At 38.4% G+C, this 27,442-nt stretch overlaps 2 protein-coding genes across 10 annotated transcripts in view; both read right to left on the reverse strand.

Annotated features, from left to right (window-relative positions):
- Nucleotides 1–4,553, reverse strand: part of LOC114709173 (cardiomyopathy-associated protein 5-like) — a 101,188-nt gene extending 96,635 nt beyond the window's left edge. The window contains 1 exon segment of the mRNA XM_037209550.1: nt 2,901–4,553. Within this exon segment, the coding sequence (XP_037065445.1) occupies nt 2,901–3,046 (146 nt within the window). The 5' untranslated portion in view covers nt 3,047–4,553.
- A 456-nt stretch (nt 4,554–5,009) lies between these two features.
- Nucleotides 5,010–27,442, reverse strand: part of Tent2 (terminal nucleotidyltransferase 2) — a 55,421-nt gene continuing 32,988 nt past the window's right edge. For 3 of the 9 annotated variants that reach the window (XM_028892852.2, XM_028892849.2, XM_037209510.1), the window contains exons 10-15: nt 27,302–27,430; nt 20,375–20,418; nt 14,751–14,887; nt 10,085–10,176; nt 7,568–7,647; nt 5,010–6,403 (exon numbers count right to left, since the gene is read on the reverse strand). In XM_028892852.2, coding sequence (XP_028748685.1) covers nt 6,329–6,403; nt 7,568–7,647; nt 10,085–10,176; nt 14,751–14,887; nt 20,375–20,418; nt 27,302–27,430 — 557 coding nt within the window. In that variant the 3' untranslated portion in view covers nt 5,010–6,328. The other 6 variants (XR_005092442.1, XR_005092443.1, XR_005092441.1 and 3 more) reach the window with 6 other exon arrangements.

Consider the following 27,442-nt stretch of genomic DNA (forward strand, 5'->3'; position numbering starts at 1 on the left):
GAAGTGGTCTGCCTCCTGACCACACTGGGGGAGAGAGAGAGCTACCACCGCTTCCTATTACCCCATCTCGGTCCACACTGTAGCTATCACTTCTCTTTCTGCTGCCTCCCTTACAGAAACTGCTGACATCCACCTTCCCACTCTACCTGTCAAGAATACTGTTCTCCGAGTGCCGTCTGTTCTCTCAGATCCTGTTCAGAAGTTTGCTCATCATCTAGGTCAAAAGTGGTTTTCCAGGTCTCCATCACCACCTACCTCAGTCCCCTCTGCCTATTCTGACTTGTTTTCTTACAGTGTCTACTTTACCACCTACAGTCAGGACAGGCCGAAGTTTACCTCCGATGAATTACATCCTCACCTGAAGGTCCTAGCTCTTGGCAAAGGGCAACCCAGCAGTGGTGCCAGAAACTGTCGGATGACCACATTGTAATGTAAATAAGCTTCTCGATACTTTGGAAAACATTGGCTGGGCAAGAATGTGAGCACCCCACACATCACTATGAGTCTCTCCTTTACATGACAGGTCCCCTACTCCCGCAGCCATTTCCCATCAGCACCTCCTCTGCACTCTCTTTATGCATCCCCTGCCTATCTTCTCAAATCCAGCCTGTGGCCAGTACTCCATGATTCCAGAAGCTCTACCCTCCCGTCTGGCCTTCCACAGTACCTATGTTTACTGGCTGGTTTTGTGTATCAGCTTGACTCAACTAGAGGCATCAGAGAGGAAGGAGCCTCAGTTGACGAAATGCCTCTGTGAGATCCAGCTGTGAGGCATTTTCTTATTCAGTGATCAATGAGAGAGGGCCCAGCCCCTGGTGGGTGGAGACACCCATGGGCTGGGGGTCCTGGGTTCTCTAAGAAAGCAGGATGAGCAAGCCATGGGAAGCAAGCCAGTAAGCAGCACTCCTCCATGGCCTCTGCATCAGCTCCTGCCTCAAGGACCCTGCCCTGTCTGAGCTCCTGTCCTGACTTCCTCAGTGATGAACAGCAATGCCGAAGTGTAGGCCTAATAAACCCTTTCCTCCCCAACTTGCTTTGTGGTCATGGTGTTTCCTCACGGCAATAGAAACCCTCACTAAGACATCATGCTTTATTCTCTGCTTGGATTCTAACTTATTTAGCATATAGTCAAATACTCCTCCTCATTTCTCTCTTTGCCCTCAAAGCTCTTGAGAGCAGAAGCTGGTTCCTTCTTGGTAGTTGGCTTGGTAAGCATGTAACCTATGGTTCGAGACTTTTAACTATTTTCCGTTATCAGTGTCACGCTATGTCTATACATGGGACTACATGTATATATGCATGTGGAGAACTATTCCTCACATCCAATGTAATAAGCATAAAAAGAAAAAAAAAAGTCTTTTAGACGTGTAAAAATAGCTTAGTCAGGAACCCACTACACCCAAGGCTGCACCTGATAACCAGAACCCAATGACATCACTCACCATAACAAGACACAGTCCCAACCCCATGATGCCCACTGGACAGTATCTAAGGAGAGACCAAGAGCAATGCTCTGCTCTGCACATCTGGAGAGGCCGGGATCCTGACCCTCAATTCAGACACTTCTGTTAGAGACGGGACCTGACCTTGGGGAGAAAGGCTTAGGACCACAGTTAAGAATGTAGAGTGTGACCCTTGTGTGATGACCCTCAGCATAATGAAATATAACTCTTATTATACTGACTACGTGTACCTACCTTCCTGCTTGCAACATACACTTTACCTTTCTTTTTTAAAGGCAGTCATACTGCTATCACTGCCCTGGAACTCACCGAATAGGTGGGGTTGACTGGACAGTGAGCCCCAGGGATTCTGTTTCCATCTCCCTAACATGGAGATTACAAGCCCAAGCCACCATGTTGGGCTTTTTATCAGTGTAGGTATTGGGGATGGAACTTGGGCCCTTGTGCTTACAAGGTAAACACTGTACCAGCTGAACCTCCCCCCCGCTGCAACCCCCTCCCCCGCAAGTCTTCTGTGCCCCCCTTGGGCTACTTCAACTCTTCTGGCCTCGGTGGGGCATTCTGAAATGGTACACATTCACTTGCCTCCCCCTCCCCGCAAAGCCTTCTGATAGGAGTACCCAGGAAGAGCTATCATTGACTGACACATGCTTAGGATAAAATAGGGCACCCACACTACTATTCTCATTTTAGACCTGCATGAAAAGGGACAAAGTGGAGAGAGTCCCACTTTTTTTATGTCTAGTATTACTTTATCTCGTTCACCTTATTGATAAGTAGATATTTAGGACCAGAACGAATCTTAGGACAGAAGTTGCTGAAACATCTCTCAATATAGCCCAGCTGGCCTTGCAATCACGGTTTTCCTGCTTCTGCCTTTCTATTATTGGAATCATAGGGGTGGGCCATTACACCTGGCCTTCAGGATTCTTTCCTCTAAGAAATGTATGCGGTGTTTGCACCAAAATTAAGTTTCCATACAGCAAACTAGCCTAGCGCTAGAACTCCAGGAGGCCGCCGCCATACCTTTGAAGGTAATGGACATAGCTTTCTCTGCCTCCAGATCCTTCCCCATGCTCAGGCAGGCAAGATTGATCGGCGCGGGGAGCCAGAGGCAAGCACTCCAGCCCAGTTTTGCGGTTAGGCAGAACCCCAAGTAAGTCTCCAAGAATAAACGAGCAAGTCACAAGGAGCTGGGAGGCGGGGGTGGGGGTGGGGGCCGACTGTGAACTCCGCTGCAGGCGGACCTGTCACTCCAGCTGACAGCAGGAACCCTCCACCTTCAAGTTTTTTAAGAAGGCGGTGCGCCCCAGACGGAGAGCTTGGCTCTAGGGAAATGAACTCCTGAGGTTGTAAAGGGAAAGGAAAAGGCCCCGGGGGCGGCCAGCGGCCCAGCGAGACACCTGTGGAGTGGGCAGCACAACAGCCTCAGGCTACCTGGCGTCGGGCTCCTCCTCCGACTCGGCCTCCTCATCCTCGCCCTCCGATGACTCCTCGGTCTCCAGCTCCTGGGCCGCCTCCTCCTCCTCCGCACCCCAGTTGAGGAAGCCCTCAGCGGCGTGTCTGCTGTCACCGCTCGCCATCGCGCCTGTCCCGGCCGGAGTCGGAGCTGCCCGCGCCGCGCCCGGTGTTCTCCGTCTGACTGCACTTCGCCCGGGCCACGGGGCTGCTTGGGTTCCCGGCGCGCGGGGCGGGGGCGCCCCAAGCCTTTAAATAGAAGGTGTCAAGAGTTTCGCCACTGAGCTTCTGGGGCCCGGGCTCAGCTCTCCCTGGTCCGGGTCGCCTGCCAAAGGCCCCGCCCGCCTTGGCAGATCTTGGGCGGCCTTTGGGACCGGGGCAGATTGCAGTGCCTAGGGCTGCACCTGGGCGTCGAGCGACTCGCCTGCCCAGCCTTCCATCCAGTGACCTGACGGGTTTTACACTCCAGCTGAGCTGCTGGATGGTTCCTTGAGGCCAGGGACTTGCTTCCCTTATTCCTGATGTTATGGTGCCAGTTTGTAGATAGTTTAAGGTCTCACTGCTAGCACGGTGACAATGGGAAACTTGCTAGACGCGCCCGATACAAAGGCTCACTTTCCAACCATCAGGCCCCCCTGTTCCAGGGAACCTCTTAAACCACACTACCCAGAGGTGTGTCCATGGGACCGAGATCTCATTGGATCACGTAAAGCCGGTGCTTAAACTCTCAACCGCAGCTCTAGGACTAAAGCCCAAGGTTCTCTGAGATCAAATCCTGACTAATCCCCTTTCAGAAATCAGGAATTTACACCGTACCAAACAGAACGCCTTCTGCCTATTTATTCAGGATCACCACCTTTCTCTGAAATCTCCAGGTTTGAACTCACTGCTCCTCTCCAGCAGCCTACTGAGTATGTTGATACCTAGCAGACTATGTTCATCTCTGTCCCACCACCCGGTTCTTAGAAGCTCCTAGGCTGGCCAAATACCTAGGGCAAACCACAGTATGTAAAGAATGCTTCTAAAAAGGCCAGACCTGTGTAGTAGTGAACAGGAATGTATCCTTTCCTGAGAAGGGCTTTGGGGCTACAACTCCAAACTTTTATTTTTAATCACAGTGGATTCCACTTACAGTTTAGTTTGAAAAGGAGACAGGAAGGTAGGTATTATTCTCTAGCTACAACAGCTTGCATGCTGTGCACCAGGCATGTGAACAAAGGTGTAGATCGGCAGGCTCTTTTACCACTGATTTTGCCAAGATCCTATTTCAAATAATCCAAAACAGAATTGTTTCCAGAGTTCACACTTTTAACACTAACAATACTTTTACAGCACATACAAACATATAGAAATGGAGCAATCAACATACACAAAATAAAATGTAACATTCACACAAAATTGAAATTGTAAATAATTTGTCTCCTGCTGCAGATATTAGCTCAATGGGTAGTACACTTGCCTATCAGGCACCGGCTAAATTCAATCCCCAGCACTGAAAATAAATTAAAAAACCCACCTCATGTATTAACAGCCCACTTACCTGATACAGCTAGACTGCTACAAGTACATGATCTTAGGTGCTGGCCCATTAGTTCCAGGATGTAAATTTATGAGCTTTTTGGCCTACTTGTTACAACAAATCAGCTCAGAAGTAGTAGGGTGGGCCACTGAAAACCAAGAGCAGGGTGGCAGTGCACGAGTCCACACTGGGTTAATTCTGAGGCTTTATTAAAAGTCATACTGCTGCAAAGCAGAACACCCATCCCTAAGTGCCCACTATTTACAAACATTCCCTGGGGTCACCATTCAACTATCACACTCAATACACTCTGGGAAAGAAGAGCTGCACAGCATGGCGTAGCTCTCAGGAACATTTCCAAGAAAAAGAATTCATATATAAAACGCTTAACTGCATCAAAAGTACTACAGACTAGTAATGTAAAAAACTGACCCACGGGGAAAGCTTTATTCCTAATAAAGCCAGAGAAATATAGTGGTTAACGGGCTTAACCACAGAATTGGATCCAGGCCAGTTCAGATCCCTCTCATTATAAAACCAGTGACTTTCACAGAAAAATTACACCTCAATAATTTCCAGGTATAAACTTTATTCCATTTGACAGCATACAAAAATTTGAACTTAAAAGAAAAAGAAAATATGCACCCTTTATAAGTCAAAGAAGTGAACATTTTAGTTTTTCAATTGGTCTGCAAAAAATAGTTGAGTGGTACAAACTGTACCACCACAGGCCTACAAGAAGTCTGCAGTCTTTGAAAAAGTTACAACTGCCTTCAAGATTACTTTTTATATTTAAATTTACAGGTACTAACCAATTTACAAATATTTACATAAACTAAAAACAGTCTTAATAAACAGAATAGCTTGTATCTGAAGCTACTACTTTCATGTGAAAAAGAAATACTAAAAAAGATTTTTGTATAAACATTAAACTTTTATTTATAATTTTATTGTCTTATCTAAAACACTTGGTAGTGGCTTACTGCCTAAAAATTCCAGTTTAGATTATAATCCACAGAAATCTGATTCTACAAGTAGGATATAATCTTAACTTCGATGTTTCAGTTTTCTGCTGTTTTTTATCATGAGGAAAATAAAACCAGAAAACCGGAGGTAAAGCAACAGTGTACACTGCACTATGCTCTCAGAAAGCATAGGAAACTTCATTTTCCCAAAGCATCTGAGTCAGAGACTCAGGCCATTAGCAAGTCACCAACTGCTGTTAGTGCTCCTGTTACAACAGTGCAAATGTATGGTTTCATCACAAAACCTAAAGCAACCTCCAGTCTCTCCGAGCAAGGTGTGAAGAGCTCATGGGACACTGGTAGACACAGTCACAGATGGGCTGCCCCAGGGACTCAAGAGAAGACGTAAGGCAATGGTCCAGTATTTCAGGACTCCACAGTGAGTTCACGGAGTCCAAGATTTCATTTGCTTCAAGTAACTCGATAACTGACTTGAATCTTCCCTTGACTAGAACTGAACTGAACAACTGTCTACTGCCAGTTACACTGTAAATATGTATTACTTAGATCCTTCGCAAAATTCCACATGCTTCGTCAGTATTAACATGTGGTACAAGTACTTAAAATTATATCAAAACCTTATTAGTTCAGGTAATTTCTCAAAATATATTTTATGCTGAAAAGTCATGCCATAATACTACTAATCATCAATGTAAACATTTTCAAAAATACATTTTTAAATCAAAGAGTTTATTAGGAAATGTCATAATAAAATATGTAATCTTTATATAAGTATGTCCATTTAAAAATAAAACAAAAAACAAGAACAACATTAAAAATAAACCATGATGGAGGTAAACAAATGCATTGGGATGTAACTATTGTTCTTTATTTCTTGGAAGAGTTTAAAAATTAGAGGCCAGCTATCTCTTCAGGGTAGCAGCTCTCAAAGGCAGAACACTGTTCAGATCTCTCTTGTTTTTCAATCTCTGCCAGGACTAGGAAAGGGAAAAAAAATAAAAAATTAATCTTAAAATATAAACTAGACACAGAACAAAAGACTGATTTTGAAAAGTTTAAAAGAATATTAGCAGTGGTTCTATCTACAAAGAAGTTTAGATTGTTTTTCCTAATTTTATTTCCCAAGGTATTTTATTATCACCAGAAAAGAAACAATTACCTAATAGTCTATGGATTGATTAAAAAAAAAAAAAAATGGGCACAGTGGTGGCAAAAAAAAACAAGTGACAATAATAATGTAACTTACAGATTAAATTATTTCATCTAAAATAGCAAAGTACTCAATTTGATTTTAAGAAGGGGAAAAAGACTAGCTTTTTTTTTTTTCCCCCAATGGAAAAAACAGTATTTTTATGAAGCCAAGAGTAAATATAAAACTTGGTGCATGCCCCTGGAAACAGTGAAAGAGTTCACAAGAAAAGATACTGCAATTCTTGTTCATGTGCTAAAAATCCAGGTCACGATTTTATCAAGACATTAGGTGTTCAAGTAACTAATAGTCAGCTTTACTTCTAACTAATCCTAAAAGAAGCTTACCCACTACCAAGAACAAGTAAGCAATAAGAAAAACTATGTTCCACTTTGCTTGTGGTGAGGCAAGGCCTACTTTGAAGAGAACTTACAGCACACTACTTGCATTTTAATTACATAAAAGTCTGTCTGTCCAAATAGTGGTTCTCTGATCTTCCCTCCTAGGAAGCCTTCCCTCCTAGTTCTTACATATTTCTATCAATGCATTTTCACACTGCCATCATTGCTGACAAGTACCTCATCTAGCAAAACTACTGATAAATAAATCAATACTGTGAACAGAAACATATAAATACCTTTTGAATTTTCAAAACTTATCAAAGATAAAATGTCATAGTGGGAGTAGCAGAAAAAGGGGAAAAAAGCACAAATCACATATCAAATCCTTCTCTTTAATAAATGCCCCAATATTTTAAAAAAGGAGTACACTGAGTTTTATTTAGTCATTTGTGAGTTTAATAAGCTCCCTATTAAAAATGTAAAACTTCTAATACCTTCCTTTTTTTTCTTTTGTCACATTAGTGGCTTTACTCTTCTAACTTTATTTTTTTTCATTTTTAAAGCACACTAGTCCACTAACATCTCTAGAGTCAACAGGATACACTGTTTACCTTTAAAAACTGATCCTTGATCATATCAAATTTCTGCTTTTCATGCACAGCTCTGGCGGTATTAGTTCCATCAAAAGGTTCTGCATCAGGAAATGCACAGGTAAGAAAATTAGTACAGCGGGGTTTTATTTTTTCCCAGCACTGGGGATCAAACCTAGGGCCTCATATATGCCAGGTAAGTGTTCTACCACTGAGCTCTGTCCTCAGTCCGAGGACACTTTTAGATTAGGTTCAATTATATGAAACTGGCAGTATGTTATAGCCTCTGACTTATAAAAACAGCAAATTCATATGGTTTAACCTAGTATTTTTACTAGCTGTGTATGTACACACACATACACACCACACACACACACACACACACACACACACACACACAATTGATCTAGCTATGAGCTGTCTGGTAAGGTAGGTAGAATTCAAGTCAGAGGAATGACAGAAATGATCAGAGGTGCAACTGAGTAGATAATATCTCTAAGGGTTTAGCGATGGTAAGGACCTATCCTGAGAATTGAAAGTTACATAAAGAATGAAGCATTGTATTTAAGAGAGGGAGGGGCACAATGCCAGCTGTTACAGAAGGGTAAGCTTAAACTCAATTGTAATTTAAAAACTGAATTTTTTCCAGGAGGGAAAAGGTCAGGAACCTTTAAGTAGAGCAGTGGTTCCTAATCTTCCTAAATCTGCTACCCTTTCATACAGTTCCTCATGTTGTGGTGACCCCCAACCATAAAATTATTTTTGTTGCAACTTTATAACTGTAATTTTGCTACTGTTATGACTCATAATGCAAATGTCTGTGTTTCTCAATGGTCTTAGGTGACCTCTGTGAAACAGTCTTTGGATACCCCCCCTCAGGGGCCAGGATCCCCAGGTTGAGAACTGTTGGAGGAGATGTCACTGCTGAAGAGAATGGAGGGCAGTGCAGTGTGTTATGATGTGAACGATGTTTGGAAAGAGATCCAGGAAGAACCATTTCCATGAGGAATCTGGCAAGGAGGAGAAAAAGAATCCCAAGCAGAGAAGACAGAAGGAAACAAAGCTCTTGTGTGTGCCCACTATATGCTACCTTCTGTGGCTATGCCCTCACCCACAGGACACAGCAGAAGAGGCCATATGTGACAGAGAGAGACAAGGAGGGGTGGATAGGACATACAGACCAAGTGACGGTTTTGTTTTGTTTTGTTTTTAAACAAAAGGCTTACATAGGCTTTAAAGCTGAAAGGGAAAAATGAGAGCCAGAAGTCAAGGAAGTTTCTGAAAAGGAGCTAAGAGGAAACACCCAGAGAACCCGAAGAAAGCAAAGAGCTACAATGGAGAGGTCACTTTATTCTGAAAACTCCTGGGCGGTGGTGGCGCACGCCTTTAATCCCAGCACTCCGGAGGCAGAGCTAGGCAGATCTCTGTGAGTTCGAGGTCAGCCTGGGCTACCAAGCGAGTTCCAGGAAAGGAGCAAAGCTACACAGGGAAACCCTGTCTCAAAAAACCAAAAAGAAAACTCCTTAGTTTGTGGTTTTGGCAGGCGATTTTATCTTGTGTATATATGTGTGGGTGCAGTAAGATATGGAGTGTGCAGTCACAGGACAGCTTGAGAAAGCTGGTTCTCTCCCGCCATGTGGGTGCTGGGGACAGAGCTCAGGCTGGCAGGCTTGGCAGCAAGTACCCTTACCTTCTGACCACCTCACAGGTCCTCTAGTTAGTCTGTATTTCTTACAGAGGCTGTTTAAAAGGATGCCATCCACTGTCAGCACAGTGGAGCTTTTCTACTGTTTTTAGGTTTTAGTAGAGGAAGGCTCTATGCCACACTGAATCAGGCCACATCATATACAGCACTTTATTAAAATGTTCAATTTTCAAAAGAACACAAGTAACTAAAACAATATACACTTATTGTCCAACATCAGTAAACCAAACACCAAGAAGATTTAAATTCATAGTCATGTACCCTTTTAAAATGTTGCAAAAAAAAAAACAAGTTAAAATATTCTCATACAATATTTACTACAAATGTTGACTTTTTAAATTCTTTTTCACCTCAAGATTTACAAAAATCTTCAATTTGCATTTAAGAAAGCATTTTACTTTTGTTTGTCGGGGCACGAGTAGTACTGGAGAGCCAATTCAGGGCCCAGCACGTTAGGTGGAACTCTAGAAATTAATGCCCCACTAAGTCAAAGAATGTGTCTCAAGAATGTCACTACATATTAACTTATTTGAGAAAACAGAACTGTCTTCAGACCATTTTTAAAGTTAATTTGACTTCATAAATATGTATCACAAATTATATAGTTTTAATCAACTATAGTATGAAGAATGCAAGAATTGCTCAAATCTTACCAACTAAAATGTTCAAATTCACATTTAGTATTTCTCACAACTAAAGAACTTTAAATGCTTTTCCAAATTAAAAATGTAAAGGTAACAATATAAATCACTACATTATTTTAGCAAAAATAAAGTTGGAACTAGTCAGAACCATATGCTAACTAGATTGCAGACACTGGTCAGGGAACCTACCTTCAACACAGATGTATTTATTTCTCCATTCAATGTCTTCAGGCCTCGGGATGGCTTTGGCTTCACGAACTGAGATCATCTGCGTGTTCCAGCTAAAAGGAGAAAAAAAAACCAAAAACAACAACAACAAAAATGGCTGCTTTCCTAATTTCTCTTTGATTCCATCAGTTGGAAAGCTGACCCTGACTGCCTGACAGAACACTAAATCTTACTCCACCCCTCAGCACCAGTTCCCCATGTCCTTGTTTACTTATGTTTATTACATGTGACTCTGCATACCTCTCCCAAGCAGTTTAAGTTCCAGGACACTGAGATACTTCCTTAGCTGTTCAGCTAGTTCCTCAGTATACACTATACTGAATGCACATTTACTAATAAAGGAAATAGTACAAAAATGCTTCTTTAAAGTTCAAATAAGTAAAACACATAAACACTGTCTACTGCTAATACCTCAATAAGAATTTTTCATTGGTTGTGAGGTAATCTTGTGGCATTTTCTTTTTCTGATAACACTGCATAATTTTCTTCAGGTACATCTTATAGGATTTGTGATAAATCTTTGAAAGTAGCTAGCAGAAGCAAGGAAGAAAACAAAATTAATGTTTTCTGTTTTATTATATAAGCAGCAGCTTCAGTTAACAGCACTAATACAAGATTTCATGTAGCTCAGGCTACCTGAATTTGCTATGTACCTGAAAGGACCCTGATCTTCTGATCCTCTCTGCTCTCCAATTCACAATACCAATTTATGCATGCTGGGAACAGAACCGAGAGCTTTGTGCATCCTAGGCAAGCAGTTTACCAGCTGAGCTATATATATTCCCACATCTACTAGTAAAATATTTTGAGTGAAATAATTTTGTCTACATATTTGAATATAAATATCTGTTCTACAGTATCTACTAATTTTACATGGTTTTTAAAAGATTATAAACATTTATTTGTATTTCTGAGTTACTATAAATAAAAGCACTTTTCTTTTTTCCAAGAAACACTCCGAAGTACACAACCACCTAGCTAATATACAAGACAAAAATAAATCTGATGAGATGAAATCTTTTTGTCAACAATATTTGGCTTTCTCTATCAGCAAGCCAAGAAAGAATATCGCTTGGGACCCACCAACACTCAAGCAATTCTTGCTCTATGTATCAGAAAATCCCTACGAACATAATCATGGGTCCTATATGGGAGGTTTCTGGAAATAGGATTAATTTTTAATTTTAAATATGTAAGGAATAATTTGCTGTTTGTGAAGTTTGATCATTGGAAAGTATCCTGCAAGCATAGTTTTATAGTCTTGCTTTGATCAAGAGCTGTACAGAGCATAGGATGGTAGCATGCACCTGTAATCCCAACACTCAGAAGGCAGAAGCAGGCATATTGCAAGTTCAAAGCCAGCCTGAGATTGAGACCCTGTCTCCAAAGATCAAGAACCGAGGATGTATGTCAGCAGAGCGTTGGTCTGGTATGAACAAGGCCTTGGGTTTGAACCCGGGCCATGGAGGGGCGTGGGGAAAGACAACTAGTATGGACATACATTCTTTAAACATACACGTGCATCTATACATCAAAACATATACATCATGTAAGTGGGTGGGGGTTGTCAGTGGAGACATTCTAACACTGGTTGTTGCTTACAGTAAAACGTAATAGATGCTTCAAGTACTGCAGTTCTGTGAGTTCCAAACAGAAAAGGAGGACTTTGCTCGATTACTACAAAATGCTTCCAAGATTTTCTTTAAAAATAGTGAGAAAATAATGAGAAAAATTATATGCCTACATACTGAACCAAACATGGTTACAATATTATATTTGTATCACTTTAATTTTTACCACTAAAGATCTTTTTGTTTGTTTTGTTTTGGTTTTGAGACAAGGTCTTACAAAGTCCAGTCTAGCTATGTAGTAGGGACACCCTTGAAATGCTGACCCTCCTACCTCCATCTTGTGTGTACTGGGAAAGCATGCCTATCCACCATGCTTGATGCTAAAACCTGGGGCCCAGGCTGTCCTCAAACTTGTGGTCCTCCAGCCTCATCCTTTTCAACATATTAGCTTGTGGTGCTACAATTAGCAGTAACTTTTACTAATTTATCTTTATTAGATGTTTTATTTTGTTTTAAGAGAGTGTAGCTATATTGCACAGACTGACCCTTAACTTCTAGACTTAAACAATTTTTGCTTCTGAGAGTAAGACTTGGTGAAAAAAAAAATCAGCAATTTTTAAATGGTCATATGAAACTACTGCAAAATGTACTGCATATACTCAAACATCCCTTAGCAGACAGTTAATTCTTTGGCTTCCAAGTAAGGATGCTTTTAATTGAATGAAATTCAGAAGAAATCCTTACAAACGTTTCAGCAGTGCCAGAAATCTTTGAAATGGTACCTAATTCATTACTTTGATCATACTCTTGGCTGAGCTCCCTACAGTCAACTATGTGATATTATCTTGTATAAAATAAAGTGCTGGGCAGAAGTACTGTAAGAGGAAGTCTTAACATCTCTGTCCAAACATTAGCATCCCAGCTTGTATCATCTGACCCATCCAGCTCTTTTCTATTCATGTTAAACTAACACAAAGCCTTTCCATCTACCTTCTGTGTCAGTCCCACAAAGCACCTCCAGAAGAAATAAATCCCTTTTTCTTCTGTGACTCTTCTTAACATTACACTATATGTCCAATTTATAAAAACAACAACAGAGACTGTCAATAGAGAGTGTGGATGAGAGCCGGGCGGTGATGGCGCACGCCTTTAATCCCAGCACTCGGGAGGCAGAGCCAGGAGGATCTCTGTGAGTTTTAGGGCAGCCTGGTCTACAGAGTGAGATCCGTCAGTCACCAAAACTACACAGAGAAATCCTGTCTCAAAAAACAAAACAAAACAAAAAAGGATGTGGGTGTGGTGGCTAGTGAGATAGCTCATCATATAAAGACACCTGCCACCAAGCCTGAGGACCTGAGTTTTATCCCTGGGACCCACATGGTGGAAAAGAGAAAAGTAACTCATGTTTTGTAGTTTTACATCTTTTGTCAATGAAGGCTCCTTCTTTCTCATTATCACTGCCTGAAATTTTTAACCTGGATTATTATTTTTTATTTGCTTTATTTTTTTTGAGATAGGGTTTCTCTGTGTAGTCCTGGAACTGGCCCTATACATCAGGCTGGCCTCAAACTCAGAAACCTGCCTGCCTATCTCACAAGGGCAGTGATTAAAGGCATATACCACTATACCTAGCTAGTCTGGATTATTTTAATTTTGTTTTTACTCAGCTTTCCTCTAGCACATTTCTGACTCAGAATTCTAACTTCCTTCAGTCATTGTAAGCTAATTTAAGGATCTATGATCCACACTGAAAACCTCACCATCTCACCCTCGGCATCAAAACTGTAACACATCTCTCCATTCAGCACTGGGCTAGGTGTTGAGGTCATCACTACAAATGAAAGATGCACAGAAACTCTACTTGTAAGATTCTTCTTTCATGTCCTGTGTTTCAAATACAAGTCAGATTTCTTTAGAGTTACCTACATGATATCAAAAAAGGCAGTTCCAATGCTGCTGTAATCATTACAGTTAAATGAATTTTGGAGTCAAATTATCAAAATCATCATCCTTACTAGCGATCAATTCTTTGGGTATTTGCTTCATCTCTCTTACTGAATCCTTCTGTGACTCACTGGTAAAATATAAGGTCACAACACAACCTCATACAGTTTATAGAAATTGATGAGGTAACATCTCCTCTGCTTATAAAGCTCTTTCCTATCTACTAACAGCCATTTATCAGTGCTGTTACTCCCTCTCCAAAGCCTTCAACATGGAATACTAGAGTCACTATGGCTCTCTGTATACAAACGACTCTGCTCCTTCAGACTTTCCAGATTGATCAGATTACTTCAAATCACCAGCTTTACTCTACCTAGACTTAGAACTCCCCAAAAATGTTCCGCTGTCTGGTTGTTTATATATTGCCTTCAAATCAAGGAAAATAAAAGATGTATTTTTTTATTTGCATTTCATCCTAATACAGCTATTTATTCAGATACTGATCATTTTTTTAAAAAAAACCAAGTCCGCCTTGGCAGTATTTTTTTTTTTTTTTTTTACTTTAAATTTTAAATTCCTAGGAAACAGATGTTCCAACTACAATCTACACAGAACTAAAACACAAGACCCACCTAGGCCCTACTAGAGGAAGTCCTTAACATAAAATAGAATCACAAATGAAATAAAACAAAACCCGAGCATTATCAGGGCCAGAGAAATGGCTCAGAGGTTAAGACCATATACTGTTCTTGAAGAGGATCCATGTTCAGTACTCAGAACCCACACCAGGCAGCTCACAACTGTAACTCCAACTCCAGGGGATCCAGCTGCCTCTTCTGGACTCCATGAGTACTGCACCCAACATGTACAAAACCTACACCAGACATATACACATATTTAAAAAACCCTAAGTCTTAAAACTAGGCTTATTAAACTATGAATGTTTTATTATCAAAGAATAAAAACTGAAATCTTAGTTGCTATTAATTAACTGTTAGGTGTTCTATTGCAGGAACCTGCTTACAGCACTGAAATGAACAAATGCAGCTTCTCTAAATCCACAGCAATTACTTATATATAAAAAAACAAAAACAATTTCAAGTTTGACTTACTCAAATTCTGTAGCATAATATTTAAGAAAGCCCAGTAAGAGGTCCCCAAGACTTGATTCATTCTTTGAGAGGTAAGGAGGAACATTACATGGAGTATGATGTACAAGGTGCAGCTGTACAGAAGTACTAAAAGACTCCTGTGGGAAGAAAAAGGGAGAAGACACAATGCCACTGAAAACATATACTAACAACTTTTATCAATCCTGATCTAGGTTCTTTGAAGTCAGAAGCTTTTTTTTTTGTGTGTGCTGGTAATTTAGAAATTTGAAGATGTTCTTTCATTTAAAGTCTCACCAGTAAGGCATAAAGTATATGAAAAACCTTGGTTCTAGTTTTTGGCTTGAGTGTATCATTATGGTAGCAAAATTCAAGCATGAGTCAAACTTTATTATAAATACCATGATTCTCCCCAAAGATACATATTTATAAATATACTTGCCTAATTATTTCTACAGTGAAGTTGTACGTTATGTATAGAGATATCAAGCACGAGGCAATGGCTTTTTCCAACTGCCACTTAACATAATACTCCTCTCAAAGGCCGTAAAAGCTTCAATATATGAATAGTATAGTTTTTTTTTAGACTTTCAAACTTGTTTGACTTTGCTGTTGTATTTTTAGTGGAAATAGAAGATAACTATTCCATGTGAGCTGAACTTCAAAAGATGATGGGAGGGAAAAGAAGATAGAATACATACAAACAAACATTTATCATAGCTATTTACAAAGGAATTATTAGCTGTGTGATCTAGGGCTAAATAAGGCATCTATTATAAAGACAATGAATGAGTACTTTCTGTACTAAAGCTGATAGTATTCACTTTCTTATCTGACCTTTCTTCTATTAGCAGCAAGTTCTGGATCTGAACAGGGTGATTTTCAAGTAATACATAGTCATAAAGATTCCCCCCTCCTTTTTTAAATGGAGATTCTCTACCCTAGGCTAGTCTCAAACTCAGTATGTAGCTGAGGATGACCTTGAATTTCCAATCTTCCTAGCTCTATGTCCCAAGCAGTAAGATTATAGGTATGCACCCACACCCACTTTTTTATGTGGTGTTGGGGTCCAAACCAGGGCCTTATGCATACCTGGAAGGCACTCACATCACTAAACTCAACTACTTTAATTGTCTAGCTGAAGAGACAGATGTGAAGGCAGAACAGCAGCTCTATTTAACAACAGAGACTCCAGGAGAAGAAGGAGCAAATGCATCATCTCCACCTCACTTTGTCTTTCACTTTATAGGTAAAAAGATGGACTTAGGATGTTATTATTTACAATTGTAAAACATGTTTTCTGACAAAGCAAATATAAAAGCCAAATGTAAGAGAGATGGTAGGTATAGTTATTTTCTGTCAACTAAAAAGAAAAGCAAGTCTCTGCTGAACAACTCCTGCTCTGAAAGCTTTTTACTAATTTTGACTCCTACCACATTTTATCATAAACACTTGATTCAAAACAGAACACTCATTTCTTTAGTTTAAAATGTCTGACTTTCCATTCTTTTTAATTTTTTTTCAGTAATCTGAAGAAAAAGATCAGCAACTATAAGGTTAAGCTAAAGAGACATGAGACCTACTCTACTACAATACTGAATGACCTGAACAACAGTCTTACTTCTATTGTCCCTTTTGGTATGACTTTATACAAGAGTCATGTACTGCTGACAGAGAACACTGAAGGAGAAAATGAAACTAAAAAAAGGATACACCACACCTAAAAGAAGCTACAAGTAAATAGGAATTAAACTTATCTGCAGAAATCCTCAGCTTGGGGTAATAATACATACTATGGAAAGATTGTCTGGCTTAAGAAAAATATGCATTACTCTGATTGCTAAGCAGGTGAGGAACTTAGGTTAATATGTTAGAAAGCATAAAGAGTACTACAAAATCAAAGGGAAAAGCAGTCTTAAAATGACAGGCGACAACCACTGGAAAGCAATTCAACCAATTACAGTTTCTGTGAGTACATTTTCCAGATTTACATTTTCTGTTGCTTAATCTTTTCTTAATTTAAGGAAGGTTTCCTCGTTACACTTTTAGGATACTCTTACTTTGAGCTTCAGATACAAAACGTGTAATGATCTTCTAATTCCTGAGAGTCTTTTCCAAATAATAAATAAATGTTAACTTTTTTGGATGAATATAATCTCCCATTTCTCTCTCATCAATGCCAACTTAAAATAAATTTAAAGGCAAACCATGAGAAATATCTGACAGCCTTCTGTAACTGCCTGCCAATAACAGCAAAAACACCTTAAGCCACACTCCATCATCTCAACTTTATCACTTAGACTGTTCTTCCTTTAGTTGAAGTAGTAACAACCCTCTTATAATACAGCTTTTGGGGATAATGATATGTTTATAGTTTCTCATCCTTTTTCTGTCACATTCAGTACCAAAAGTGAACTGAAATATATTAATTTTCAAAATTACTTTACCCCAGGGACTGAGGCAATAGCTTGAGGACATGAATTCAACCCTCAGAACCCAAGTGAAAAGGCTGCCCTTGGTGGCACATGCCACAGAGCAAAGTCAAAGCCAACCCGGGCTACATAAGAGGTACTGTTTAAGGCAAAAAAAAAAAATAATAATAATAAAAATAAAAAAGGGTGGTGGTGGTGGTGGTGCTTATTTTATTGTAATTCTAGAAGTGGAAAAAATGTCCCCATTGCAAAATAACAATTGTGTCAATGTAAACTTTTGAGTATTTGTAAGTTAAGAATCTGCCATGCTTTTCTTTTTAGAAGTTCATATAGGAATAAGAGCCATATACTAATAAAATAAAAAGCAACACACGACTACAGTTATATTAGTGAATGCTAGAGTAATCTTCCCCTAGGAAACACAATATTGGGCAAATGCCTGCTTCTGAACCATCCATTTGCAACTATGTGGCTTGATTACTTATGAAAGTCCGGTCTATCACCGACATAGGCATCCATCATGCATGTCTGTTTGGGACTAAATAAACTTTGTACACTCAGCAAGTGATAGTTTTTAGTAAGAAACAAAGTGATCTGCTTGTTCTATCAGGCAGACCGATATGCTGAAAAGTATATGGATTTCATATAAAACAAACCCTACATGAGAGGGGGCAGAAAGTTCTTAGGAACACACACACAAATCTTACAGCAAACAGAATAGTGTAATTTAAACAGTTAAGATGGCAACCTAACCCCACCTGAATGCAAATTAAGCCACTCCTAATCTAGGGGATTTTACAATTAGTTTTTGTCTTTTATTTCAGTCTGGCCCAACTTGCTTCCTCTTGCCTCTGTCTCCCACATACTGGATGGATTACCTATGTATTCTTTCCCTACCAAGCACTTAGTATCATTTAAGGCGGTGAGACTAAATATTAAGTTTATTACCCAACACAGTCACAGAAATAGAACTATTAGCAAAAGAAGAATGGAGTACAGAGCCACAAAAAGTGAATGTGACCAGAAATCAAGACTCCAGTATGAGGGAAAAGTCAAACAATTAGAAAAATGAAACACAGACGTCAAAACCAGGGTGTTTACTGACTCTTGCACCCCCAAGCACAGTACACTGACCTGATGTTTCTCTCTTATTAGTACAAAGGACTTTACATAGCACAGGACTGCAAGTGAGATTTCCACAGATGTACATTCAATATATAATAAAAGATAGTTTTTGTCTTTTGAGACAGGATCTTGCAATATATATATATAGCTTAGGCCAACCTCAAACTCATAATCCTCCTGGCTTAGTCTCCCAAATACTGGATCACAGGTGTGTGCCACCACAACTAAGAGACTTTTAGATTTTAAGTAATGGATTCTTTGTATGATGAAACATGTCACTCTTTTTACATCAAAAACTGGGCCTTATTAAAAAAGAAGCTGAAACAATAAAATAACACATAAACATTATTCCAGACCATTCAGTGTGAGCTAAAGTATAGAGTATGGTGGAAGGAAGAAAATACTCAACAATCACGAAGGAGTCACTTCCCAAGCAGTGTCACTTGTTAAGCCGGTTTACCTGTCTTGCTATTATGACATTTCATTCTGAAGGATGCTTGTGCTGTGGCTAACTGTTCAAGTCTGGTGCTGACTGCTGTTCTTAGCCATCACAAAACATTAAATTCATGTAATTGGAGCTTCCTGCTGTTCCCCAGAAATGGTGGGAATGCTCAGATTTGTATATTCCCTAAAGTATATTAAAATAAAAAGAAACTATTGCTACTATTTAAAAAAGAATGACAAAAGGTTAAATAAGCTACTTTTGTTCTATACTTGATATTTTCATTTTTCATATTTAAGAGCATAAAGACTGATTCCTAACTACATTAAAAGCCCATGAGAATAATTCTTCACAACGGGAGAAATTTGTTTGAAAAAAGAAAATGGCCAAAGGCCAGAGGTTTTTATTATAGTCTGTTCTAGCAGATGACCCACAGGATCCTGGGAGACCCCACTACACTATTTGTGAAACCTTTATTAGGGAGCCCACCCCACATACCTTTATTAGGGAGCATACCCCACAATGTATGCATCACAACAACTAATATTGAAATACAAGGATACCAGTTTAGCTCAATTATCATAGGTTCAATTAAACTGATGTTGCATGTCAAGCATATTTGTTGTAGTTTGTGTACAACAAATAATTTCTTTGAAAACCCAACATACAAGCTGCACAGTATATTTCCCCTTTGTAATATGCCCATTAATCTTTGCACTATATATGTGTGTGTGTGTGTGTGTGTGTGTGTGTGTGTGTGTGCGTGTGTGTGTGTGTATGCATGCATGTCTGTATGTATGCATAAAACTAACATGTATGAAACAGACCAACATTATGTTTCGTTTATATTTTTGTATACTTTGTAAATAGTTACAGAAGGTTGGCCAAACACTCTAAAGAAGCAGCTGAACTATTATTTTAAAGCAAATTATGAACAATGATGACAACAGAGTAAAGAAACATTGTGGAGGAAGACTATGAGAACAGTGAAAAGCATCAGAATGCTTATACATTATGACTATGCACATTGCTTCATCTGGGTTTCTCTCACATACTAAGTCTCTGCTAGGCGGTACACTTCATTTGCCATCAATTTCATCAGAATTCTTAACATTATACAAACAAGACAGTGGACTACTGTTACCTTTTGGTTAACTGCTTAACAAATTGATGCAAAATGTGAAAAGATTATCCAATTGTTCAACTTAATTTTCCCCTCTTTTCAAAATACAAATACACTAAGATGAAATTTTTCTGAAGTATTAACTAAACACGAATGCTGTAAAATTATAAAAAATAGTATGAAGAAAACTAGAGTAAAGTCAAATGGGCCTTGATCAACTGAGAATATGTGATACATATTAGTGATAATCATGCATATCATGCAAGAGAAATTCAAACATCAACATAACTGACCAGACTATATATCAATAATCAAAAAGTACCAGAACTTTCTGAAAAAGTGAACAAAATATTTAAATGTTCTAGAGGCCAATGCTTCAGTTTATATAGAAAATGTTATAATGTATTTAGCTTTATAACTTTAATATTCACGTTAATACTGCATATAATAATTCTATATATAATTGACATAATATGTATTATAATAATTTATAAGAAACACTTACTGGGTAAATTTTTTGGAGGGATGGAAGGATGGGTTCAGGTAGGGCTATAAAAAGAAAAAGTTCAAAGCTTCTGTGATTCACATGATTCATATTACAATGCAAAGTTTTGTCAGCTACACCTCAGGTATGAGACCACAAGGGTTGAGACTAAAATTTAAATTTTCATGTAGTTCATGAAATACAGTTCCTAAATTTTTTAATTCATTTAAATTGACAATCTAAGGTTTTGTGAAAAAACTATGTATCTTCCTATGTAAATCAATGTTTCCTACAAGGTTTTAGAGTAGGAAGTCTACCAATAATGGTACACAAGTCATTCAGTTAAACATCGAACACAAACAAAATAGGCAAAACGAATTCTCAGACAGATCTGGAATGGACATTAAGATGAACTCCCACGACATCTAATTTTGAGAGTGAGTTCAGCGTTCCTATACCATCAGTCCAATGTTCCTCTATCACAGAGAACACTATCATCATTACTTACTGTCCCTTCATTATTTAATTCCTATTAACAAGCAATACAAAAATTATAAGAAAATTGAGCTATTTAAAAATCAAAACCAAAGTCACTTTCAACTTCATAACATTGCTTTAAGAACACCTCAATAAAGATTAGAAATCTAAATCAGGAGATTTGCACAGCCATCCTAGAAATATAAATAAAATACATCACAGAGGAATCATTATCCTGTTACTCTCATTGGAAATTAAATTTCTTTTCTTTCTTTTAGGTAAGGTCTCACATAAACCAGGCTGGTCTCAAACTCACTCTTTAGCTGAGGAGGACCTTGAATTTTGGGTGTTCAGGCCTCTAAATCCCAAGTATTAGGATCAAAAAGTACACCAACACGCCCCTGTTCTGGCGTACTAGGAATAAAGCCTATGGCTTCATGCATGCTAGGAAAACACTCTACCAACAGAGCAACATCCTCAGGAAATTCACAATGTAATGAATTTTTAAGCACACCTAATCTCAATAAATGCATAAACAATCTCACATCATTACGAATGTAATGCAAAAGACAAGATACCTGTTATTCACAGCATAACTCTAAATTATGTGGAGTATGATAAAATACCAGTGCTATAATTCCAAGATGTCTTTCATATTAATGACCACAGCAGTATACGATAAAGTTTGTACTTAAGAATAGGGTTTATATATAATTTAAGCTCAGTAACAAAGAATACCTAATACTTTCCTATCTAGAAAAAAAATTTAAATGACCTCTGTACTACATTTACAAATATGTAATTAAGCATTACAACTAACTTATATGGCCTCCAACTCTTATTTCTAAAATGTAGTATAGAGTAGGATGATATATTTAAACTCGCTTTTTGTATGCTTCATTCCTAACTTGAAAATTGCAGTGAAATAAAATTTTGCAATATGAACATGTGCAGAGTATGAATGGGACTATAAAGAGAAATATTTAATTTACTACTTACCAAAATCACCCTTATGCATAATGATATATACATAGTCACATATACTTTCCCCAGAGGCATTCAGACATTTATAATTTTACAAGACCCTCCATGTAAATTCAAGCCCAGACACTTTAATTATAAATATCTCTATTTTTTTTTACAACACTTTTAATGCTTTCTAATAAGTCTCATTATAATTCAGAAGTAAAATAGTTACTCTCTTACCAGGAATTAGTTTACTTAAAATTCCTTCCATTAAATTCTTCATAAGTTAAAATTATTAGAAAACAAGAGATGAAGACAACAAATTCACAGAGACTTTTATCACGTTCTATAATCATTATTTGGAATGACAGGAAAGAAAAATACCAACCACTGGTATTTAGAGTCATTCAACAAATAAAAGAACTTTAAAAGTTAAGAAATTGGGAAGGTTTGGAAGCAAATACATTATGGTGGTTGGAGTGACAATGGTCTCCAAAGACTTGTATGTTGGACTAGGTCCCCACTTGCTGGAACTGTTTGGGAAGGATTTGGAAACTCGCTCTTGTTGGAGGAGGTGTGTCACAGGGGTGGGCTTTGTGCACTCTTGCTGCCATGCCTTTGCTCCACTATCATGGACTCTAACCCTCTGAAGCCATAAGCCCAGTTAGCTGCTTTCTTTTCTAAGTTACCTTGGCTACGGTCTTTTGTCATAGCAACAGAAAAGTAACTAAGACACAAGTTGGTACCAGGGAGTGGGCTACTGATGTGACAGACCTGACCATACTTTTTTGAGGAATATGGATTTGGGACTTAGATCCAGGAAAGGAGTTTAATGCTCTAAGTAGATTTTAACGGACCGTCCTAACAGGATCTCAGGACAGTAGTACTGAGAGCTATGCTGACTGTGAAGGCCCAGGAGGTTTCAGGCCTGAACAGTATTAGCAACTAGGCTAGAGACCATTGTGATGTTTTGGCAGAGAATGTAGCTGCTGTTTCTTATCATATGGATTTCTCTTGAGGCTAAATAGAAAAGTAACAGACTAATTCCTTTGGCAGAGATTTCAAAACAGCCTAATATTGATTCTGTGATATGGTTATCAATTATCACTCTTATGCAGTTCTATAATGAAAAAGAATATTTGGAGCAAAAAGAAATACAAAATATACAGCTGGAGGGGAAAATGAGCACCAGAAAAGTTAATGTTGGAGCTAAGGCTATGTTGAAAGAGATGAAAAGATCGAAGAGAAGCTTGATATGGAATAGAATAAAGGGAAGCATGCCCTCAGGGAAGACCCCAACCAGCTAAGCGTACAACTAACAAAAAGGAAAGACCTAAGAAATTTTCTGCTCCTAAAAATTAACAACAAAGGAAAACTGCAACTGTGATTCAAGGGAGCCTGGCTCCATCTCAAGCAGGCAGTCAAACTTGGCAGTGTTGTCCACGTGGTTCTGGCTTTAGAATCAGGATGCATGAGTAAAGAGCAGCTAAGCTCAGCCGTTCAGCCCAAGCATGTCCCAGGGAGTCTCTGCATGGAAACCTGGAGAGGCCACTCACAAAGCTATCAAAGGGAAGACAGGATTGCATTGGAGACCCCAAGATGTTGGAAACACCAGAATCAAGAGACATCGGCAAGAAGAGGTGCACATAAGGAATATAACGAGCCCGAGAGAGAGATGTATGTGTCAGGCAGCAAAGAGAGAAGGACAGAAGCATCTAATCCTTTTGACAGTAGACACAGCATCAGCGTTTGGAGTTTGCCCTGTTGGGTTCCGTCTTGCTTTGGTCCAGGATTTCCTCACTAGGCCCCCATTCCTCCCTTTTGGAATGTAATGTATATATTCTGTGTCACTGTATGTTGGAAGTTATGTAATTTGCTTTCTGAAAATGCAGAACAATTTAAAAATGGATGTTGAGAAGTTCTGCCCCAGGAACATGCTAGCTGATCATAAATATTCTTATTTCAACCCAACTGATAATTTTACCTCAGTAACTCTTACTCTTAGACTGTCTTTGGAATCTATTCTCAGTATTTTTCCTCTTACACTTTGATCAATCATGTACTGAAACAACTGTTACTGACTACTAACATATATCATAAGAAATGCTATGGCCTTTTAATCTTTCAATATTCAGAACTACTGTTTCCTTCATGGCAAAAAAATATGTATTAAAACACTTAGAAAGTTAAATAATAATCATTTATCCAACAACTTATGTTACAGATAAGAATATGAAGGCCAAAGAGATGAAATGATATCATCAATATCATAAAAACTGGTCCTCTGTGCCAAAGGCTGAACCACTTCAGTCTCTTGCAGGCCATTTTCCCTCCCAATAAAGTGATAACAACAAGGAAAACAACTACCTATCTCAAGAGTAATTTTTTGGGGGGGGGCAGTAGTGGATTAGCTTAAGTTGGTCAATAGAGTTACATATCATATAAGTGGTTTTTACCTACAAAGAGCTGATAATAGTGTCAGTAAACACAAACCACTTCAGTAAGAAACCAAATCTTAAAATAATTTCACTATTTTGATAAAATATTAATGCTTGATGAATTTTCAATTTGTTTTACAAATCACCCTAAAGTTCCTCCACTTAAATTACATTTTCTAATAAAGCAGTCAACCAATTAAAATCTTAAAGTGACCAGTAAGGATAGGAACAGGGCATGTATCAGAGATACCTTTACATCTATCAGAGAAACAGACATGAAATATATCAGAGATGCATGTTAGACAGTAAATATAATTTTTGAATTACTACCAAAATTAAAATGATTCAACTCTGCCTCCAGAGTTGAATTTATAATATCCTCTATTATAATTTCTGTATTATTCTTTATAGAATACATAAGAAATCCTTTGAATTCTTAATAAAAATGAACTGTGATACAAAGGATAACAGCAGTCCCGAAAAGCTTATCTATGAGCTGATACAACTGGAAAACTGGGAAAAATTATTAGTGACAATGATATATAGAATAGATTAAAACGACACAAATCACATTCCACATCATTTTAAAAGGGCAAACCAATCATCAAATCAACATATAACCAGGACAGACCAGCAAGAAACACAATTTATAATTAGCTTAAGACACTCGCTTTAACAAGGGAGAGGACAGCATCAAGTCCTGACGACTCGTCTAGAAATGTTTGGTGTACTTAAACAATTTTAAGTCTTTCTATAACTTGAAAAAAATTCTTTAGAATTCTATGTTCAAATGAAGAGGACTATATATAAAACACCTAATATTATTATATAATAAATATTAGATAAAAGTTCTAATTTTCTATTAAAAATTGGCAAAATTTTGACTCATCCCTTCTCAGTATTTCCACACATATGAATATATAAACAAACGTAGTTATTCTTTAAACAAAATTATTGATATTATGTTGTATAAGACAATATTCAAGAGTATATATGTATCTTTAAAAAATATAAAAAACCTGCTGGTGACTATATAGTTTTCATATTATGATATATCATACTTAATTTAACCATTCCATTCTTGAAAGCTCAGATTTCTTCTTTTATTATTTCAATAAACACTATGAAAATATTTTTATATATAAATCTGTTGATCACTGTCTTAGAATAAATCTCTGGGAAAAAAACTGGAGTCAAAATATATGAACTCTGTTATGTCTTTCAGAATCTACATGCAGAAAGCACCAAACGACACACTAAAGCTTTTTCTAAATCACTATTCTGGCCTCGTTGGTTAAGACCACATGATAGTATGCGGGGCAGTGGTACTGCACACCTTTAATCCCAGCACTCGGGAGGCAGAGCCAGGCGGATCTCTGTGAGTTCGAGGCCAGCCTGGTCTACATAGAGAGATGTAGGATAGGCATCAAAGCTACACAGAAAATCCCTGTCTCAAACAAACCAAAAAAGACCACATGATAGGGACAGTGATCCACCAGTATCTCCCCTCACACAGGTAACTTACAGTAGGGGTAAAAGGTAGCCTTCTGTTAGTAACCCATCAGCCATAACAGTCATTAATAATGCTTATGGTGCTATTCATTTGTTTTTATTTTTCAGACAGGATCTGGCTATAAAGCCCAGGCTCACAACCTTCTTATCTAAACCACCAAAGTGCTAGAATTACAGGAATGTATCACCACACATAGTTAATGAAGTTATTTATAATTAAGTGTGCTACTCAGCAATTAAATATCTCAGGCTCTTAGTTGGGATAACTATAAATCTTCAGTTTTCTCTTCTCTTAGCATCTAGCTGAGTAAAATATGTAGAATAAGTTATTTATTGGACTGTATATACAAAACATTAAATACAAAAGTAAAGGTTCCATCCAGAGCTCATCAGTCTGCACTATATTTCTGGGGAAACTTCACTACTGTAAGTTCTCAGAGCCACATTATGAAAGGGCAAATATTACAAGTGGTCACATTATAATTTGCCACTAAGCATAGAACAAATGTATGGCTTTATCAAAATGACCTCAAAAACAATGATAATTGTTTGAACTAAACTGAATTAAAATCTAGAGACCAATTTGGAATTTGAGAGCTAATTTTGAGGTTCATCGGGGGACCAGAGTTTTTTGTATATCCTTGAGCCAAGATTGGTCCTCCTCTTTCTGAGAAAGTCATCTTCTCAGACTGTGCAGTTCTAAATGGGTACACACGAAGAAGCATGTGAAGAGAGGGTAGCCAGCCACATTATCCAAAGGAACCAGCAACAACAGGGTGACAGATGTCTCAGCCAGGCTACCCTCACTCACGTCTGTCAGCTGACAGAATAACCCAGCAAACATAAAACCTAATTGAGGAGAAGGGGCCAAAGGGGATTGATTATAAACTTCTTGCCCAACAAGAATATCATTTAATTTCTGTCTTGTAAGCCACTCAAGCCCCACCCCTGAGGACTTCCAACCACCAGGCCATAAGGTCCGCCCTACAGAGTAAAAGCCCAAGATCAGGCCACAAAATCCCAGCAATCCCAGACCACCCTGGAAAACTCCACCCCCAAAAAGCCCTATATAAAATCTACCCCTTGCTCCCCAAGCAGAGGCAGCCACTCTCCTGTGTTTTTCCCAATAAATCTCGTGTTGTGACTTTGTGGTGTTTCTTAGCTCCCAACTGCCAGGATACTTTTCCCTTCAGTGCTGGTGACACATTGGAAATACCTTTCCCCCTCATGTCTCAAATAAAAAAATAGTCTTTCTGAGCACTCATCTGTTGCAAGACAATGGATCAGCAATACAGTGGTGAAAGTTCTTTAAATATAAAAGTACATAACAAAACTATCAAAAGATAAAAGCACATTAAAACTTCTTCACAATGTTTTTCAGAGAAAAAAACTTCTACAATATTAGTTCAAGGCAACAGAACAGGATTAAAAAGTTGTATAGGCCTTAGAAAGAGAACTTTTTAAAACAACACAAACTGGAGATGAGCAAAAGATACTGCAGTGAGGTTTATCTGAATTTCTGTTTTAAAAAGTGAAAAACTCCCATAATACTTACTTTGTAAGTAGTGCAAAACCATCAGTACAAGACTGTAGCTGCTTAAAGTACCGCGACTGGCATCGTTTATATCATGGTGACTTGCCCACTTCTTAATCACCAGCACTAACGGACGAACTCGATTTTCCACTGCAAGTAAAA

The sequence above is a fragment of the Peromyscus leucopus genome, chromosome 11, assembly GCF_004664715.2.
Source record: "Peromyscus leucopus breed LL Stock chromosome 11, UCI_PerLeu_2.1, whole genome shotgun sequence".
Classification (NCBI taxonomy): domain Eukaryota; kingdom Metazoa; phylum Chordata; class Mammalia; order Rodentia; family Cricetidae; genus Peromyscus; species Peromyscus leucopus.